Consider the following 18,837-nt stretch of genomic DNA (forward strand, 5'->3'; position numbering starts at 1 on the left):
GACAAGAAATTGTCACCCTCAGCCACATGACGAGCAAGCAATTCCGCACAGATGGTTCTCCTTTGCTCTTTATGGTGTTCGGTTAGATAACGAGGGACCCAGCGGGAACAAACCTTTGAATATCCCAACTGGTAAACAATTGTGACAGCACTACCAACAGAGATGTCAAGTTGAGCACTGAGTTGTTTGATGGTGATCCGTCGATCATCTCGAACGAGTGTGTTCGCACGCTCCGCCATTGCAGGAGTCACAGCTGTGCACGGCCGGCCCGCACGCGGGAGATCAGACAGTCTTGCTTGACCTTGCGGCGATGATGACACACGCTTTGCCCAACGACTCACCGTGCTTTTGTCCACTGCCAGATCACCGTAGACATTCTGCAAGCGCCTATGAATATCTGAGATGCCCTGGTTTTCCGCCAAAAGAAACTCGATCACTGCCCATTGTTTGCAACGCACATCCGTTACAGACGCCATTTTAACTGCTCCGTACAGCACTGCCACCTGTCGGAAGTCAATGAAACTATACGAGACGAAGCGGGAATGTTTGAAAATATTCCACAAGAAATTTCCGGTTTTTTCAACCAAAATTGGCCGAGAAAAAAAATGTGTTGCATTACTTATTGAACTGCCCTCGTATACAACATACGAAAAACACATAACTTGATTTATGACTATAGGATAATTAGTGTATGAGGATGATAGGTGGTCGACCATGACGTTGATTAAGCGACCGTCCCGGCATTTGTATTAGTGATGTAGGAAAACCAGGGAAAACCCAAATCGTTAAGGCCACACGGAGCAACTCCATTATTCTCAATATGAGTCCTGTGTTTTAACAACTGGACTGCCTCATTGATAAATCCATAATATTGTATAATATTCCTTGATTGATACATAATTTTTTTCAGGTCGATTGTAATACAAAACATAGTTTTGTTCTTCATTGCTGCACACACTAAGGACACCCGTTGCAGACTGCAGGACTGTTTTAGGTAACTCGTAATACAGAACACAGTTCCTCTCTTCATTGCCACAACACTAAGGACACCCACTGATGACGCCTAGGCTGTGAATACGCTGCTATGCCTCTTGCATAACTCCAGATTCCAATCCCGCCACGTTCTACTATGCTCCTCAGTCCACCTGAAAAAATGAGTCAGCAGACATTACTATCATGCAGTTTATATCATGACACACGATACCCTTGTGAAAGCAGTAAACTATGATCATATATTGAAATACGACACGGTACTGTAGTTATCCACTTTCATTACTACCCACTACCCTAAATCCTCAAAGTAATATACACTCCTGGAAATGGAAAAAAGAACACATTGACACCGGTTTGTCAGACCCACCATACTTGCTCCGGACACTGCGAGAGGGCTGTACAAGCAATGATCACACGCACGGCACAGCGGACACACCAGGAACCGCGGTGTTGGCCGTCGAATGGCGCTAGCTGCGCAGCATTTGTGCACCGCCGCCGTCAGTGTCAGCCAGTTTTCCGTGGCATACGGAGCTCCATCGCAGTCTTTAACACTGGTAGCATGCCGCGACAGCGTGGACGTGAACCGTATGTGCAGTTGACGGACTTTGAGCGAGGGCGTATAGTGGGCATGCGGGAGGCCGTGTGGACGTACCGCCGAATTGCTCAACACGTGGGGCGTGAGGTCTCCACAGTACATCGATGTTGTCGCCAGTGGTCGGCGGAAGGTACACGTGCCCGTCGACCTGGGACCGGACCGCAGCGACGCACGGATGCACGCCAAGACCGTAGGATCCTACGCAGTGCCGTAGGGGACCGCACCGCCACTTCCCAGCAAATTAGGAACACTGTTGTTCCTGTGGTATCGGCGAGGACCATTCGCAACCGTCTCCATGAAGCTGGGCTACGGTCCCGCACACCGTTAGGCCGTCTTCCGCTCACGCCCCAACATCGTGCAGCCCGCCTCCAGTGGTGTCGCGACAGGCGTGAATGGAGGGACGAATGGAGACGTGTCGTCTTCAGCGATGAGAGTCGCTTCTGCCTTGGTGCCAATGATGGTCGTATGCGTGTTTGGCGCCGTGCAGGTGAGCGCCACAATCAGGACTGCATACGACCGAGGCACACAGGGCCAACACCCGGCATCATGGTGTGGGGAGCGATCTCCTACACTGGCCGTACACCACTGGTGATCGTCGAGGGGACACTGAATAGTGCACGGTACATCCAAACCGTCATCGAACCCATCGTTCTACCATTCCTAGACCGGCAAGGGAACTTGCTGTTCCAACAGGACAATGCACGTCCGCATGTATCCCGTGCCACCCAACGTGCTCTAGAAGGTGTAAGTCAACTACCCTGGCCAGCACGATCTCCTGATCTGTCCCCCATTGAGCATGTTTGGGACTGGATGAAGCGTCGTCTCACGCGGTCTGCACGTCCAGCACGAACGCTGGTCCAACTGAGGCGCCAGGTGGAAATGGCATGGCAAGCCGTTCCACAGGACTACATCCAGCATCTCTACGATCGTCTCCATGGGAGAATAGCAGCCTGCATTGCTGCGAAAGGTGGATATACACTGTACTAGTGCCGACATTGTGCATGCTCTGTTGCCTGTGTCTGTGTGCCTGTGGTTCTGTCAGTTTGATCATGTGATGTATCTGACCCCAGGAATGTGTCAATAAAGTTTCCCCTTCCTGGGACAATGAATTCACGGTGTTCTTATTTCAATTTCCAGGAGTGTATAACAGTGTGCTATACATTATTCACTAAAAACGTTTTAATTTCCTTTCGAAACAAATGTGTGTTATTAATACTTTTTATTCCTTTTGCCACTTTATTATTATGCAATTTTATCCCTTGAGAAAAATGATGTTTTGAATTTTTTTTGTTTGTTCCTGGGTAAATGTAACTTCCAAATGGCTCCTGTTCTCTGATTATGTGCAGAACAATTAGTAAAGTTGTTGTTGTTGTTGTGGTCTTCAGTCCTGAGACTGGTTTGATGCAGCTCTCCATGCTACTCTATCCTGTGCAAGCTTCTTCATCTCCCAGTACCTACTGCAATCTACATCCTTCTGAATCTGCTTAGTGTATTCATCTCTTGGTCTCCCTCTACGATTTTTACCCTCCACGCTGTCCTCCAATACTACATTGGTGATCCCTTGATGTCTCAGAACATGTCCTACCAACCGATCCCTTCTTCTGGTCAAGTTGTGCCACAAACTTCTCTTCTCCCCAATCCTATTCAATACTTCCTCATTAGTTATGTGATCTACCCATCTAATCTTCAGCATTCTTCTGTAGCACCACATTTCGAAAGCTTCTATTCTCTTCTTGTCCAAACTATTTATCGTCCATGTCTCACTTCAATACATGGCTACACTCCATACAAATACTTTTAGAAATGACTTCCTGACACTTAAATCTATACTCGATGTTAACAAATTTCTCTTCTTCAGAAACGGTTTCCTTCCCATTGCCAGTCTACATTTTCTATCCTCTCTACTTCGACCATCATCAGTTATTTTGCTCCCCAAATAGCAAAACTCCTTTACTACTTTAAGTGTCTCATTTATTAATCTAATTCCCGTAGCATCACCCGAGTTAACCTGACTACATTCCATTATCCCCTTTTTGCTTTTGTTGATGTTCATCTTATATCCTCCTTTCAAGACACTGTCCATTTCGTTCAGCTGTTCTTCCAAGTCCTTTGCTGTCTGTGACAGAATACAATGTCATCGGCAAACCTCAAAGTTTTTATTTCTTCTCCATGGACTTTAATACCTACTCCGAATTTTTCTTTTGTTTCCTTCACTGCTTGCTCAATATAGAGATTGAATAACATCAAGAAGAGGCTACAACCCTGTCTCACTCCTTTCCCAATCACTGCTTCCCTTTCACGTCCCTCGACTCTTATAACTGCCATCTGCTTTCTGTACAAATTGTAAATAGCCTTTCGCTCCCTGTATTTTACCCCTGCCACCTTCAGAATTTGAAAGAGAGTATTCCAGTCAACATTGTCAAAACCTTTCTCTAAGTCTACAAATTCTAGAAACGTAGGTTTGCCTTTCCTTAATCTTTCTTCTAAGATAAGTCGTAAGGTCAGTATTGCCTCACGTGTTCGCGTGTTTCTGCGGAATCCAAAGTGATCTTCCTCGAGGTCGGCTTCCACTAGCTTTTGCATTCGTCTGTAAAGAATTCGTGTTAGTATTTTGCAGCTGTGGCTTATTAAACTGATTGTTCGGCAATTTTCACATCTGTCAACACCTGCTTTCTTTGGGATTGGAATTATTATATTCTTCTTGAAATCTGAGGGTATTTCACCTGTTTCATACATCTTGCTCACCAGATGGTAGAGTTTTGTCAGCACTGGCTCTCCCAAGGCCGTCAGTACTCCGGGGGCCTTGTTCCGACTCAGGTCTTTCAGTGCTCTGTCAAACTCTTGTTCTCTTATCTCCAAAGGTCTCTTTAATTTTCCTGTAGGCAGTATATATCTTACCCCTAGTGAGATAAGCCTCTACATCCTTACATTTGTCCTCTAGCCATCCCTGCTTAGCCATTTTGCACTTCCTTATGACCTCATTTTTGAGACGTTTGTATTCCTTTTTGTCTGCTTCATTTACTACATTTTCTCCTTTCATCAATTAAATTCAATATTTCTTCTGTTACCCTGTTGATCCTCTGCTGCCTTCACTACTTCATCCCTCAAAGCTACCCATTCTTCTTCTACTGTATTTCTTTCCCCCATTCCTGTCAAATTGTTCCCTTATCCTCTCCCTGAAACTCTGTACAACCTCTGGTTTTTCAGTTTATCCAGGTCCCATCTCCTTAAATTCCCACCTTTTTGCAGTTTCTTCAGTTTTAATCTACAGTTCATAACCAATAGATTGTGCTCAGAGTCCACATCTGCCCCTGGAAATGACTTACAATTTAAAACCTGGTTCCTAAATCTCTGTCTTACCATTATATAATCTATCTGATACCTTTTAGTATCTCCAGGTTCTTCCATGTATACAACCTTCTATCATGATTCTTAAACCAAGTGTTAGCTATGATTATGTTGTGCTCTGTGCAAAATTCTACCAGGCGGCTTCTTCTTTCATTTCTTAGCCCCAATCCATATTCACCTACTACGTTTCCTTCCCTCCCTTTTCCTACACTCGAATTCCAGTCACCCATGACTATTAAATTTTCGTCTCCCTTCAGTATCTGAATAATTTCTTTTATTTCATCATGCATTTCTTGAATTTCTTCGTCATCTGCAGAGCTAGTTGGCATATAAACTTGTACTACTGTAGTAGGTGTGGGCTTCGTATCTAACTTGGCCACAACAATGCGTTCGCTGTGGTGTTTGTAGTAGCTTACCCGCATTCCTATTTTCCTATTCATTATTAAACCTACTCCTGCATTACCCCTGTTTGATTTTGTGTTTATAACCCTGTAGTCACCTGACCAGCAGTCTTGTTCCTCCTGCCACCGAACTTCACTAATTTCCACTATATCTAACTTTAACCTATCCATTTCCCTTTTTAAACTTTCTAACCTACCTGCCCGATTAAGGGATCTGACATTCCACGCTCCGATCCGTAGAACGCCAGTTTTCTTTCTCCTGATAACGACATCCTCTTCAGTAGTCCCCTCCCGGAGATCCGAATTAGTAAAGTATTTATTAATATTTAATAATTTAGTAATACATTGGTGTGCACCACATATTGGTGGATGTACTCACTTGGTGCCGTAAGGATGTCCAATTTTTTAAATAACTCATTACAGTGAGCCTGGCTGCTACTTCCAGTTATTATTCTTATGGCCCTTTCCTGTAGTTTAAAAACGGGGTTCATCTTTTGTGCTTTTCTCCCAGAAAAGATTCCCATAACAAACTGAGTGGGCATCGGAACAGTATGTCACCAAAAGACATTGGCTGTTACAGATTGAAAGCTAATACCTAAGAACTGATGCCAATCATTTTGCCAGTATCTTTGCCCGTTTATTCCATGTTAACTACAAATCTATACTCATACCTAAACAAATTGTATTTGTTGCACGATCTACAGATTATTCATGTATGCTGAAAGTGACAAAATTTTTCTTCTCTTTATGGTGAAGTATATACAGTTTGTTTTCTTTATGTTCAACGTTAATTTATTATATACTGCCTAATTTTAAAGATCCTTGACCGGTTGCTTTCTCCAATAGGTGTTCTGATGTTTTGTTAGTTATTATGATGTTGGTGTCACCAGCAAAGAGAGCTGTTTCGCTATTTCTTAATCAGGAAAGTCACTGATATTGTTACATGCCAACCTAGTACATGGCAGCAAATGGTTAAAATTTTCATATTCACTGAGCGAAGCTATCCTGCTTACATTAAGATAGTGCCGACACAAGGCAGTGTGAAGAATAAACACTTGAGCACCTAAAGTGGGTCAGGGGAAAACACGACATTGGCGCTTTTGGCATGACAGACGCAGGAATTCAGCAGAGATGTAGCGGGACAAAGCAGCTAGGCAGGATCACGTCACCTTTGTTACTCGCTGTGCCACGAGCTGGGAACAGTCACGTCTGACGCCATACGTGGTTATCAGGATGTGTCGTGTTCGAAAGAGAGAGACTAATCAGGGCCCATAATCTTGCTGTAGGAGAATAAAAACTGTGTCTGAATTGAGTGATTTTTATCATTTCAGAAAAACCATGGAGTATAATCTCCTGTAAGTACACGATGCAGTGCAGAGGATGACTTAGGCACATGATTCAATTCAATAGTCACCTGTGTATATGGCGTAATGAATCCCTTTCTCTCGTTCATTTGCCCCACACTTGAGAGAGTATTATTATTCTAAAATATTCTGCCCCAGGGACAGGTGTTGCAACCTCTACTCAGCAACCTCTACTTATGACAGAACTATTCCACACTGCATGGAGAACGTCCTTTGTGAGAGGAAGAAAACCCACTTTGATTACATCTCCTAGCCAATGAGGTTTCTGTCTAGCATCTGTAGACCACTAGGTTAAATCTATGGTGCAGGCCATATCACGAGAAGTGTAATGATAACTATGTCACAAAAATATAATTTTGCAGCAATTTTCGAATTGAAAGCCTATACTGGAATAACTGACATTTATCGTGTAACGAGACTTTTCCCCAGGGCTTCACTCATGTATGTGTTCAACTTACACATTGCACAGATCTCCTCCCCTCTCTGTGTCCACCTCTTCATCCCCCTGTCTGTCCCCCACACTCTCCCACCTCTATCTGCCCATCTCCTCCCACCCTCCCTTTCTGTATTTTCTCTCTGTCCATCTTTTCCTCCTCCCTCGCCCTTTTTCACCTCGTCCTCCCTCCATCTCTGTCCATCTCCCTTTCTCTGCCTCCCCCTCACCCCTTTCGCAGTACATCTCCTCTGCCCCATCTATCTGTTCATCTCATTCTCCTCCACACTCTCGATGTCCATCTCATTAACCACTCTCTCTCCATCCATCCCTCCACTACCTCTCTTTGCCCACCACCTCCTCAACTTTTTCTGTCCTCCACATCCTCCCCCCTTCCACCTACCCATCTCTTCCCCCCTTCTTACCACTCAGCTGTACCTACTGGGACATGCAGCCCCTGCAAAGTGTGGTGATACTACCTGCATGACATACCTGTCATGCAGTGCAGCCTACATGTTGCAGTGAAGAAAACAAATTTTTGGCTGTATCTCTGCTACTATGGGAGTTACAATGTTCTAACCCCTATTATGCCAATTCTTATATGGAAAGTAGTATGTGTGGGTTAGCAGTTGCTGGACACACACATATACTATTTTATAGACATAATTCTGCTACAATTTATGGTTTAATGTACTGATGAGATTAAAAAATTAAGATTTATTGAAATCATAGTGGTACACATTTTTTTAAAAAAAGACTAGAAGTTGAGATTTGTGTATGAGCAAAAACTCATTATTTCTGTTTTGAAAATAACATGTTGCAATTATAAGCTTGTATCTTTGTTAGGCCAATGCAAGTTAATGGAAGGAATGTAACAATTAATCAAATTTTAGGGAGGAAATGAAGAACACACTTTGTACATGGAGTGCTAATGAGGCAGCACATCTCCTATTAAGTTAGCTGTCTCGCCATTGGACGATGTGAGGAGCACTCGCTAAATAATCACATGCTGATATTACATGTAATGAATAGTGGTGCACCAGAATAAAAGTGGACTTTTCAAAATGCCCTATATAACAATGCAGAATGTCAACTGACTGTACATTTAAAATTAGGATGGGCTTATTGTCTAGTGAGGAAGTTACTGTAATTATAAAAGAATATTCAAACAATATTTAAAAAACCATACAATTAACCTGTATCTTTAATCAATCAAGCAACATGACGCAAAAAAAAACTGCAGTGGTGTGAGAGCCTGCAGCACAGTGCTGTGCAGCGAACTTGGGGGAGTCATGTTCGACGTCAATACGCATGGATGTTATGAGGATGTTATAAACTGTATGCATTTTATTCGCTGTATGTTTTTTAACCAAGATACGTATATGTGTGCGTGGAGTAGCACTTCTATACAAGTTCCATAAGGTACATAAAATTTTGTATTTTATATAATAGGTGAAAGTAATTGTAGTCTCTTCCTGCCCCTCTAATTATCTTCATGTTCTCCCCTTCCTTCAGATGATGGTAGCCTAATATTGCTGAAATCAGTCATCTTGGAACAATAAAAGTTTCTATACCACAGTAGCGTCATATGAAGTGCGTTCTTCATTTCCAGCCATACGTATCACCCTACAATACAACATGTGTACTTTACGAAATTACATTTTACTTATAGTTAGTTTAAATACAACACTTTCCCAAACAAATCAGACTTAAAATGAAAGTTTCACATAATTTTTTGACCAATTGGCCTGTGCTTGCATACACTTTACATTGCTGCGTTCATAACTTAGTTGTCTTAAAATACCTGTTTCAATAATTAGCAGAACCAGAGCCCCTCACTAAAACATTCACTGTGGTCGCTTGAAGCTCACTGTCGCGTTTCAACTTACTATGATGTAAGGAGCCTGTATGCCAAGTCTCAGACGCTGTGCGTATTGAGGCATCTGGTACATTTCATGCAACATTCCCTTAACGAATACAATTATCCAAAAACGGTTTTTACAGCTCTGCGACTGGCTCCAGGAAATGAAACATTCTTTACTTGTCCTGGTTTGTATGAAATGTAATATGCATGAAACAGGCTTTCCACGAAATGTGATCTTACTTCAAACTAGCAGAATTTTGTTTGCTGTGCTTATAAAAGTCTTAACAAACTTGTCAACTGTTATCCATGCGTTTGACTGTGACACACTGGGATTTTGGCGAGAGGTTGCACGGCCTTTGAGACGTAAATGGGACTTACCTCGTATCAGCTGCTCACTGAAAAATTCAGCTGCATATTCCCACAAAAAAATTACATGTACTATTTTACGATTATGCGAAGGCCCCCACCACAGCATTAAAAGAAAAATACGTTTCTTGTTTTAAATTTTTGTGATCCGGCCTCCTACGCTGCAGCCTACACAGACTGCAACCTAAATGCGTCGCTGCAACCTATGAAGCAATACGAATCTTTTCTTATTCAACCAAACCACACCACCTGCAAAGAAACTGAGCATTCAGACGGGGAGGAGGAAACGAAATACACTCCTGGAAATGGATAAAAGAACACATTGACACCGGTGTGTCAGACCCACCATACTTGCTCCGGACACTGCGAGAGGGCTGTACAAGCAATAATCACACGCACGGCACAGAGGACACACCAGGAACCGCGGTGTTGGCCGTCGAATGGCGCTAGCTGCGCAGCATTTGTGCACCGCCGCCGTCAGTGTCAGCCAGTTTGCCGTGGCATACGGAGCTCCATCGCAGTCTTTAACACTGGTAGCATGCCGCGACAGCGTGGACGTGAACCGTATGTGCAGTTGACAGACTTTGAGCGAGGGCGTATAGTGGGCATGCGGGAGGCCGGGTGGACGTACCGCCGAATTGCTCAACACGTGGGGCGTGAGGTCTCCACAGTACATCGATGTTGTCGCCAGTGGTCGGCGGAAGGTACACGTGCCCGTCGACCTGGGACTGGACCGCAGCGACGCACGGATGCACGCCAAGACCGTAGGATCCTACGCAGTGCCCTAGGGGACCGCACCGCCACTTCCCAGCAAATTAGGGACACTGTTGCTCCTGGGGTATCGGCGAGGACCATTCGCAACCGTCTCCATGAAGCTGGGCTACGGTCCTGCACACCGTTAGGCCGTCTTCCGCTCACGCCCCAACATCGTGCAGCCCGCCTCCAGTGGTGTCGCGACAGGCGTGAATGGAGGGACGAATGGAGACGTGTCGTCTTCAGCGATGAGAGTCGCTTCTGCCTTGGTGCCAATGATGGTCGTATGCGTGTTTGGCGCCGTGCAGGTGAGCGCCACAACCAGGACTGCATACGACCGAGGCACACAGGGCCAACACCCGGCTTCATGGTGTGGGGAGCGATCTCCTACACTGGCCTTACACCACTGGTGATCGTCGAGGGGACGGTACATACAAACCGTCATGGAACCCATCGTTCTACCATTACTAGACCGGCAAGGGAACTTGCTGTTCCAACAGGACAATGCACGTCCGCATGTATCCCGTGCCACCCAACGTGCTCTAGAAGATGTAAGTCAACTACCCCGGCCAGCAAGATCTCCGGATATGTCCCCCATTGAGCATGTTTGGGACTGGATGAAGCGTCGTCTCACGCAGTCTGCACGTCCAGCACGAACGCTGGTCCAACTGAGGCGCCAGGTGGAAATGGCATGGCAAGCCGTTCCACAGGACTACATCCAGCATCTCTACGATCGTCTCCATGGGAGAATAGCAGCCTGCATTGCTGCGAAAGGTGGATCTACACTGTACTTGTGTCGACATTGTGCATGCTCTGTTGCCTGTGTCTATGTGCCTGTGGTTCTGTCAGTGTGATCATGTGATGTATCTGACCCCAGGAATGTGTCAATAAAGTTTCCCCTTCCTGGGACAATGAATTCACGGTGTTCTTATTTCAATTTCCAGGAGTGTAAAACATCACGGGTTGAGCAGATATTTGATATTACTGCACAGAATAAAAAAAATCGAGTTAAATTTAAAACAAAATTGGCAGTATGAGCCCACTTGCCAGCATGACGTTGCACCTCCTGCATCCTGCGTACACGCACTGGTTCAGTCACACAGGGAGTCATGAAGCTGCAGTATCGTCTCCTGAACCAATGTAGCCAACAACTGTCCTAACTGGTCCTCGATACCCCGGATAATTGCAGTGGAATAGAGTTGATGACCAAGCTGCTACCACACAAGTTCTGTTACGAACACGTATGGGCATCTTGCTGGCCATAGGAGTATCTCAGTACCATGCAGGCAGTTCCGAACCAATTGACGTCTGTGGATGAGCATTGGCCTGTTGAAAAATGGCATCGTATTACTCTCGCATGAGAGGTAACGTATGGCGATGCCTGTGATGTAACATTGTGCCATTGGAATTGTACCTGAGGTGATATTCGATGCCTTCCCACACCTATATGCTAGGAGTAACGCCGCTGCTGCTCTCCGAAACATTGAAAGAATAAGATCTCTCTCCACGTTGCCGCCATACTGGCTGAAAGTGTCCATCTTGGGTGCTGCAGGACCGCGATTCGTCGCTAGCACGAGACAACGCCATTCATCAGTACTCCATGTTTGCCAGTCAACGCACCACTCCAGAAGCAAATGTTTATGTTGTGCTGATAAGAGCAGTCTATGCATGGAACGGAAATTCCCTAGTACAGGTGGTGCTAGCCTCAGACCAGTGGTCCAGGGTGACACAGAATGTTGCTATGACTCCATTACTTGTTCTCGGATGGCAGGAGCAGATGTCAAGGGCTGAGGATGCGTTTGATGCACCATACAGCAACACACCCTTGTGCTTGTCGGACGCAGTCGACTGGAACCTCAGCGACCAGTATGCATGCATTCACGTTCACATGCAGTGCAACGTCAATCAGCTGTCACATCGGATGCTAGAAAAATCAGAATATTGCACGATTCGACCGACCAGCCCAACAGAGAGCCACAAAGAGGCCCCTTTGAACCTCTGTCGGCGCTGATAATGCTGTCTTGGACGAGTATGCAGCATCTTCATGTCCTTCGCTGTGCTGATCGACATCACGCCATTTGTGCAGGGTTGGACAAATAAAAGTGGCCCAGAGAACAAGGTTCCAGAGAACAAAGAAACACAGTGGAGGAAATGCACTATTCACCTGTCTATAGCAGATGCTGAAAGTGACCGCTATCCATCTCTTGGCACTATGGAGCTCTGACTGCTCAGCAAGTTGCTGAAGGCGGGTTGAAGATTGTCCGCTGGAATTTCTGCAGTCTCGTCCGAAATGTTCTGCTGCAGCTCTTGTTGCGATACACGTTAGACTTGAAGGTTCCCCACACAGAGTAATCGCACACTGATAGATCAGGTGACCTGGGTGGCCAGCTAGCACCGCGACCAGACTGACGTCTGGACGTCTGCCAACAACTCTCCCACGCGTGAAGATTGTGAAAATCTACTCCAAGGTTCGGCCGACCGTATGGGCATTTGCTCCATGCTGTTGCCTGTACCTGTAGGTATTTTTCTCCACCGTTAATGCTGCCACAAATGATTTCAAAATGTTGGAAATGTAAGACACAGTAGCCAGCGTACGATGAAAGAAGATGACACGAGTAATGCGGCGTCCAATCACTGCACACCAAACCTCAAACCTTTTGCTCATGTAATGGTGCTTTGTGGGAAGTTATGAGGATTCTCCGCTGCCGAGAACCTGTGATTTTGTGAGTTTACATAACCACACAGGTGAAACCAAGCTTCATCAGACATAAAGAACAGATCCATGCCCGAGCCATTCATTGTTCTCAGTGAACAGTCACTCACAAAACTTGAGGCGCTGAGCAGCATATGCGGGTTTTAATGTATGAACAACAGACGCATGACAGGGGTGCATGTGCAGGTCCAGGTGACGTGATATCTCGGTCTCTTGCAGCAGGCGTCGGGTTGATTGGTAGGACTCTGAAGCATATTCTGTTCAACTGAAGCCACATTTTCTGGTGTACTGGATACGTTTCTGAATGTTTTTTTTTTTTACTTGTTCTAAACAGATCCTGTCTGACACCTTTTTCGGACTAAGTGTTGCAAGGCACTTGTTGCTGGAACTTTGACACCGTTGAACTTCTCAGCAAAGAATTGACTACACCGGTTCCACGACTTTTTTCTCACATAACTTTCCCCAACGAACACTTGCTGCTAAACCGTGAGCACCATCACTTGCTTTGCACTGCTCCACTCACTCTGGCGCAGTCCGCACTATGAGCTGAACATGGACCACGTGATGGGCATACACGTGGTGTGCACGTCATGAGATGTGGTAAATGTAAATGTCGTGTGACTAGGGCCTCCCATCGGGTAGACCGTTGGCCAGGTGCAAGTCTTTCGATTTGACGCCACTTCGGCGACTTGCGCGTCGATGGGGATGAAATGATGATGATTAGGACAACACAACACCCAGTCCTTGAGGGGAGAAATTCTCCGACCCAGCCGGGAATCGAAGCCGGGCCCTTAAGATTAACATTTTGTTGCGCTGACCACTCAGCTACCGGTGGCGAACATGGGATGTGGTTATATGCATACATTCACATCCAATCACCTTTACTTGTCTGGCCCACCTTTATTTTCCCCACCCTGTATATCCTACCAGATGTGCTAATAACACTAAACATGAGAACAATAATGCACTCTGGCAGCCCTCCTACATGCTACGATCGTAAATCAGTAGCTAAGGTAGAATATTCAAAATTTCTAGATGTATACATTGATGAGGAGTTGAACTGGAAAAAACACACTGAGGATCTGCTGAAACGTTTGAGTTCAGCTACTTATGCTATTGCGGTCATTGCAAATTTTGGCTATATACATCTGAGTAAATTAGCTTACCACGCCTATTTTCATTCTGTGCATTCCTGTGGCACCACTCATCATTGAGTAAAAGAGTGTTCATTGCACAAAAGCGTGTAATCAGAATAATTGCTGGAGCTCATCCAAGATCATCCTGCAGACACTTATTTAAAGAGCTAGAAATCTTCACTGTAGCCTCACATATATATTGTGAGGCTACAGTGAAGATTTCTAGCTCTTTAAATAAGTGTCTGCAGGATGATCTTGGATGAGCTCCAGCAATTATTCTGATTACACGCTTTTGTGCAATGAACACTCTTTTACTCAATGATGAGTGATGCCACAGGAAAGCACAGAATGAAAATAGGCGTGGTAAGCTAATTTACTCAGATGTATATAGCCAAAATTATATATATACACTCCTGGAAATGGAAAAAAGAACACATTGACACCGGTGTGTCAGACCCACCATACTTGCTCCGGACACTGCGAGAGGGCTGTACAAGCAATGATCACACGCACGGCACAGCGGACACACCAGGAACCCCGGTGTTGGCCGTCGAATGGCGCTAGCTGCGCAGCATTTGTGCACCGCCGCCGTCAGTGTCAGCCAGTTTGCCGTGGCATACGGAGCTCCATCGCAGTCTTTAACACTGGTAGCATGCCGCGACAGCGTGGACGTGAACCGTATGTGCAGTTGACGGACTTTGAGCGAGGGCGTATAGTGGGCATGCGGGAGGCCGGGTGGACGTACCGCCGAATTGCTCAACACGTGGGGCGTGAGGTCGCCACAGTACATCGATGTTCTCGCCAGTGGTCGGCGGAAGGTGCACGTGCCCGTCGACCTGGGACCGGACCGCAGCGACGCACGGATGCACGCCAAGACCGTAGGATCCTACGCAGTGCCGTAGGGGACCGCACCGCCACTTCCCAGCAAATTAGGGACACTGTTGCTCCTGGGGTATCGGCGAGGACCATTCGCAACCGTCTCCATGAAGCTGGGCTACGGTCCCGCACACCGTTAGGCCGTCTTCCGCTCACGCCCCAACATCGTGCAGCCCGCCTCCAGTGGTGTCGCGACAGGCGTGAATGGAGGGACGAATGGAGACGTGTCGTCTTCAGCGATGAGAGTCGCTTCTGCCTTGGTGCCAATGATGGTCGTATGCGTGTTTGGCGCCGTGCAGGTGAGCGCCACAATCAGGACTGCATACGACCGAGGCACACAGGGCCAACACCCGGCATCATGGTGTGGGGAGCGATCTCCTACACTGGCCGTACACCACTGGTGATCGTCGAGGGGACACTGAATAGTGCACGGTACATCCAAACCGTCATCGAACCCATCGTTCTACCATTCCTAGACCGGCAAGGGAACTTGCTGTTCCAACAGGACAATGCACGTCCGCATGTATCCCGTGCCACCCAACGTGCTCTAGAAGGTGTAAGTCAACTACCCTGGTCAGCAAGATCTCCGGATCTGTCCCCCATTGAGGATGTTTGGGACTGGATGAAGCGTCGTCTCACGCGGTCTGCACGTCCAGCACGAAAGCTGGTCCAACTGAGGCGCCAGGTGGAAATGGCATGGCAAGCCGTTCCACAGGACTACATCCAGCATCTCTACGATCGTCTCCATGGGAGAATAGCAGCCTGCATTGCTGTGAAAGGTGGATATACACTGTACTAGTGCCGACATTGTGCATGCTCTGTTGCCTGTGTCTATGTGCCTGTGGTTCTGTCAGTGTGATCATGTGCTGTATCTGATCCCAGGAATGTGTCAATAAAGTTTCCCCTTCCTGGGACAATGAATTCTCGGTGTTCTTATTTCAATTTCCAGGAGTATATATATATATATATATATATATATATATATATATATATATATATATATATATATATATTCACTTATGAAATTGGTTATTAACAATCCGAACGGATTCAAAAATATTAGCAATGTACATGGCTACAGCACTAGGAGAAAGGATGATCTTCACTACTCAAGGTTAAATCTAACTTTGGCTCAGAAGGGGGTAAATTATGCTGCCACAAAAGTCTTTGGTCACTTACCTAATAGCATCAAAAGTTTGACAAATAGCCATATAGTATTTCTTAATGGCAACTCCTTCTACTCATTAGATGAATTTTTGGATATAGTAAGTGGGTAATTTCCCAAATCTCCAGAAAAAAAAATTAGTGTCATGTAATATTTTGTCTAATGTAATATCTTGTATAGGCACCTTTTATTAACCTGACACGTTCAACATCATAACGAAGTGTCTTATTCATAATCTATGGAAGAAGTACTAATCTAATCTACAGAGACTTGTAGCTCTAATGATTCACACACCCACTGATGGAGAGTACAAGAATGGTGTTACACGGACAACTGGCCACGCGTTCTGCGTGCTTCGCTGTTTCTGTTAGGCAGTTCCTATTGTCTTCGTGCACACACTGAGCGCTGTTTGCTCGTCCACCGCGCTGACGCTCCGCTGCGCTGGTGCTTCGCAGCAGGAGGCCGCCATGCTCGCCGCCTCCCTCGCAGCGGCGCTGCTGGTGCTGGCGGCGGTCCCAGTGCAGCCCGCCAACATCCTGGCGCCCATCTGGTTCCAGGCGAGGAGCCACTTTGCGGTGTACGAGCCGCTGTTCAGGGCGCTGGCGGCCCGCGGCCACAACGTCACCGTGCTCAGCCACTATCCCCAGCGGGCTCCGCTCGCCAACTACCGCGACATCAGCCTCGCCGGCAGTGCGCCCCTTTTCACCAACAACGTAAGTGTATTCCTGTCTCTCTATGTTTCCCCAGCGGATATATTCAATATACAACGGTGAGCCGAAACGTTATGACCACCTGTTTAATACGAGGGCAGTTCAATAAGTAATGCAACACATTTTTTTTCTCGGCCAATTTTGGTTGAAAAAACCGGAAATTTCTTGTGGAATATTTTCAAACATTCCCGCTTCGTCTCGTATAGTTTCATTGACTTCCGACAGGTGGCAGCGCTGTACGGAGCTGTTCAAATGACGTCTGTAACGGATGTGCGTTGCAAACAACGGGCAGTGATCGAGTTTCTTTTGGCGGAAAACCAGGGCATCTCAGATATTCATAGGCGCTTGCAGAATGTCTACGGTGATCTGGCAGTGGACAAAAGCACGGTGAGTCGTTGGGCAAAGCGTGTGTCATCATCGCCGCAAGGTCAAGCAAGACTGTCTGATCTCCCGCGTGCGGGCCGGCCGTGCACAGCTGTGACTCCTGCAATGGCGGAGCGTGCGAACACACTCGTTCGAGATGATCGACGGATCACCATCAAACAACTCAGTGCTCAACTTGACATCTCTGTTGGTAGTGCTGTCACAATTGTTTACCAGTTGGGATATTCAAAGGTTTGTTCCCGCTGGGTCCCTCGTTATCTAACCGAACACCATAAAGAGCAAAGGAGAACCATCTGTGCGGAATTGCTTGCTCGTCATGTGGCTGAGGGTGACAATTTCTTGTCAAAGATTGTTACAGGCGATGAAACATGGGTTCATCACTTCGAACCGGAAACAAAACGGCAATCAATGGAGTGGCGCCACACCCACTCCCCTACCAAGAAAAAGTTTAAAGCCATACCCTCAGCCGGTAAAGTCATGGTTACAGTCTTCTGGGACGCTGAAGGGGTTATTCTGTTCGATGTCCTTCCCCATGGTCAAACGATCAACTCTGAACTGTATTGTGCTACCCTTCAGAAATTGAAGAAACGACTTCAGCGTGTTCGTAGGCACAAAAATCTGAACGAACTTGTCCTTCTTCATGACAACACAAGACCTTACACAAGTCTTCGCACCCGAGAGGAGCTCACAAAACTTCAGTGGACTGTTCTTCCTCATGCACCCTACAGCCCCGATCTCGCACCGTCGGATTTCCATATGTTTGGCCCAATGAAGGACGCAATCCGTGGGAGGCACTACGCGGATGATGAAGAAGTTATTGATGCAGTACGACGTTGGCTCTGACATCGACCAGTGGAATAGTACCGTGCAGGCATACAGGCCCTCATTTCAAGGTGGCGTAAGGCCGTAGCATTGAATGGAGATTACGTTGAAAAATAGTGTTGTGTAGCTAAAAGATTGGGGAATAACCTGGTTTATTTCAATGCTGAATAAAATAACCCCTGTTTCAGAAAAAAAATGTGTTGCATTACTTATTGAACTGCCCTCGTAGATTGTTGGTCCACTATGCAAACACAAGACAGAAGCTATTGCGCTTAATATGGATACTACAAGTTCTCAACATGATTCCAGAAGTAAGTGGTACCAGATGCCTACGAAGAGGTCAAGCAATTCCCGAAAATTACGGGATGGTGGTTTACGGGAACGCAGCAGGCGCCCGAAATAGGCTCAAAAAGCAACAGATCAGGCACATTTGCTGGCCAAGCCTTCAGGGTGAGTTTACTATAACGCCCCTCAAACCACTGTAGCATGATTCTGACCTTGCAACACGGACAGTTGTCCTGCTGGAAGATGTCAGCGCGAGGGGGGACTACAAGCATGAAAGTATGGAGCAATACAAGTGTTCCACACTAATGTTTACGTAGTTCACTGCTGCGATGATTCCTTCCATTACCATCACAGATCTCATGGAAGTCCAACTCAGTGCACCCCATGGCACAATTCTGCCCTCACTGGTCCGCATCCATGGCGTGGTAATGTTTCGTGCTCCCATTTTCCTGGATGACGACCTGCAAGGCCCCAACAGTCGACCTGGTATAACAAGTGATTCATTCGACAGGTGACACGTTTCTATTGATCCACGGTAAAAACTGAGTGATGCTGCGCCCAGTGCAATCGTAACTGATGATGTTGTTGGGTCAGTACAGGAACATGTAGGGGTCGTGTGATGTGGAGCT

General features: G+C 46.3%; 1 protein-coding gene across 1 annotated transcript in view; it reads left to right on the forward strand.

The window, feature by feature from the left end:
• LOC126088142 (UDP-glycosyltransferase UGT5-like) overlaps nt 1–18,837 on the forward strand; it is a 216,973-nt gene that overhangs the window by 88,871 nt on the left and 109,265 nt on the right. Inside the window, exon 2 of the mRNA XM_049906259.1 lies at nt 16,379–16,720. Coding sequence (XP_049762216.1) covers nt 16,379–16,720 — 342 coding nt within the window. The remainder of the gene's footprint in view (nt 1–16,378; nt 16,721–18,837) is intronic.

Source organism: Schistocerca cancellata, chromosome 6 (genome assembly GCF_023864275.1).
Source record: "Schistocerca cancellata isolate TAMUIC-IGC-003103 chromosome 6, iqSchCanc2.1, whole genome shotgun sequence".
In the NCBI taxonomy this organism is placed as follows: Eukaryota; Metazoa; Arthropoda; class Insecta; order Orthoptera; family Acrididae; genus Schistocerca; species Schistocerca cancellata.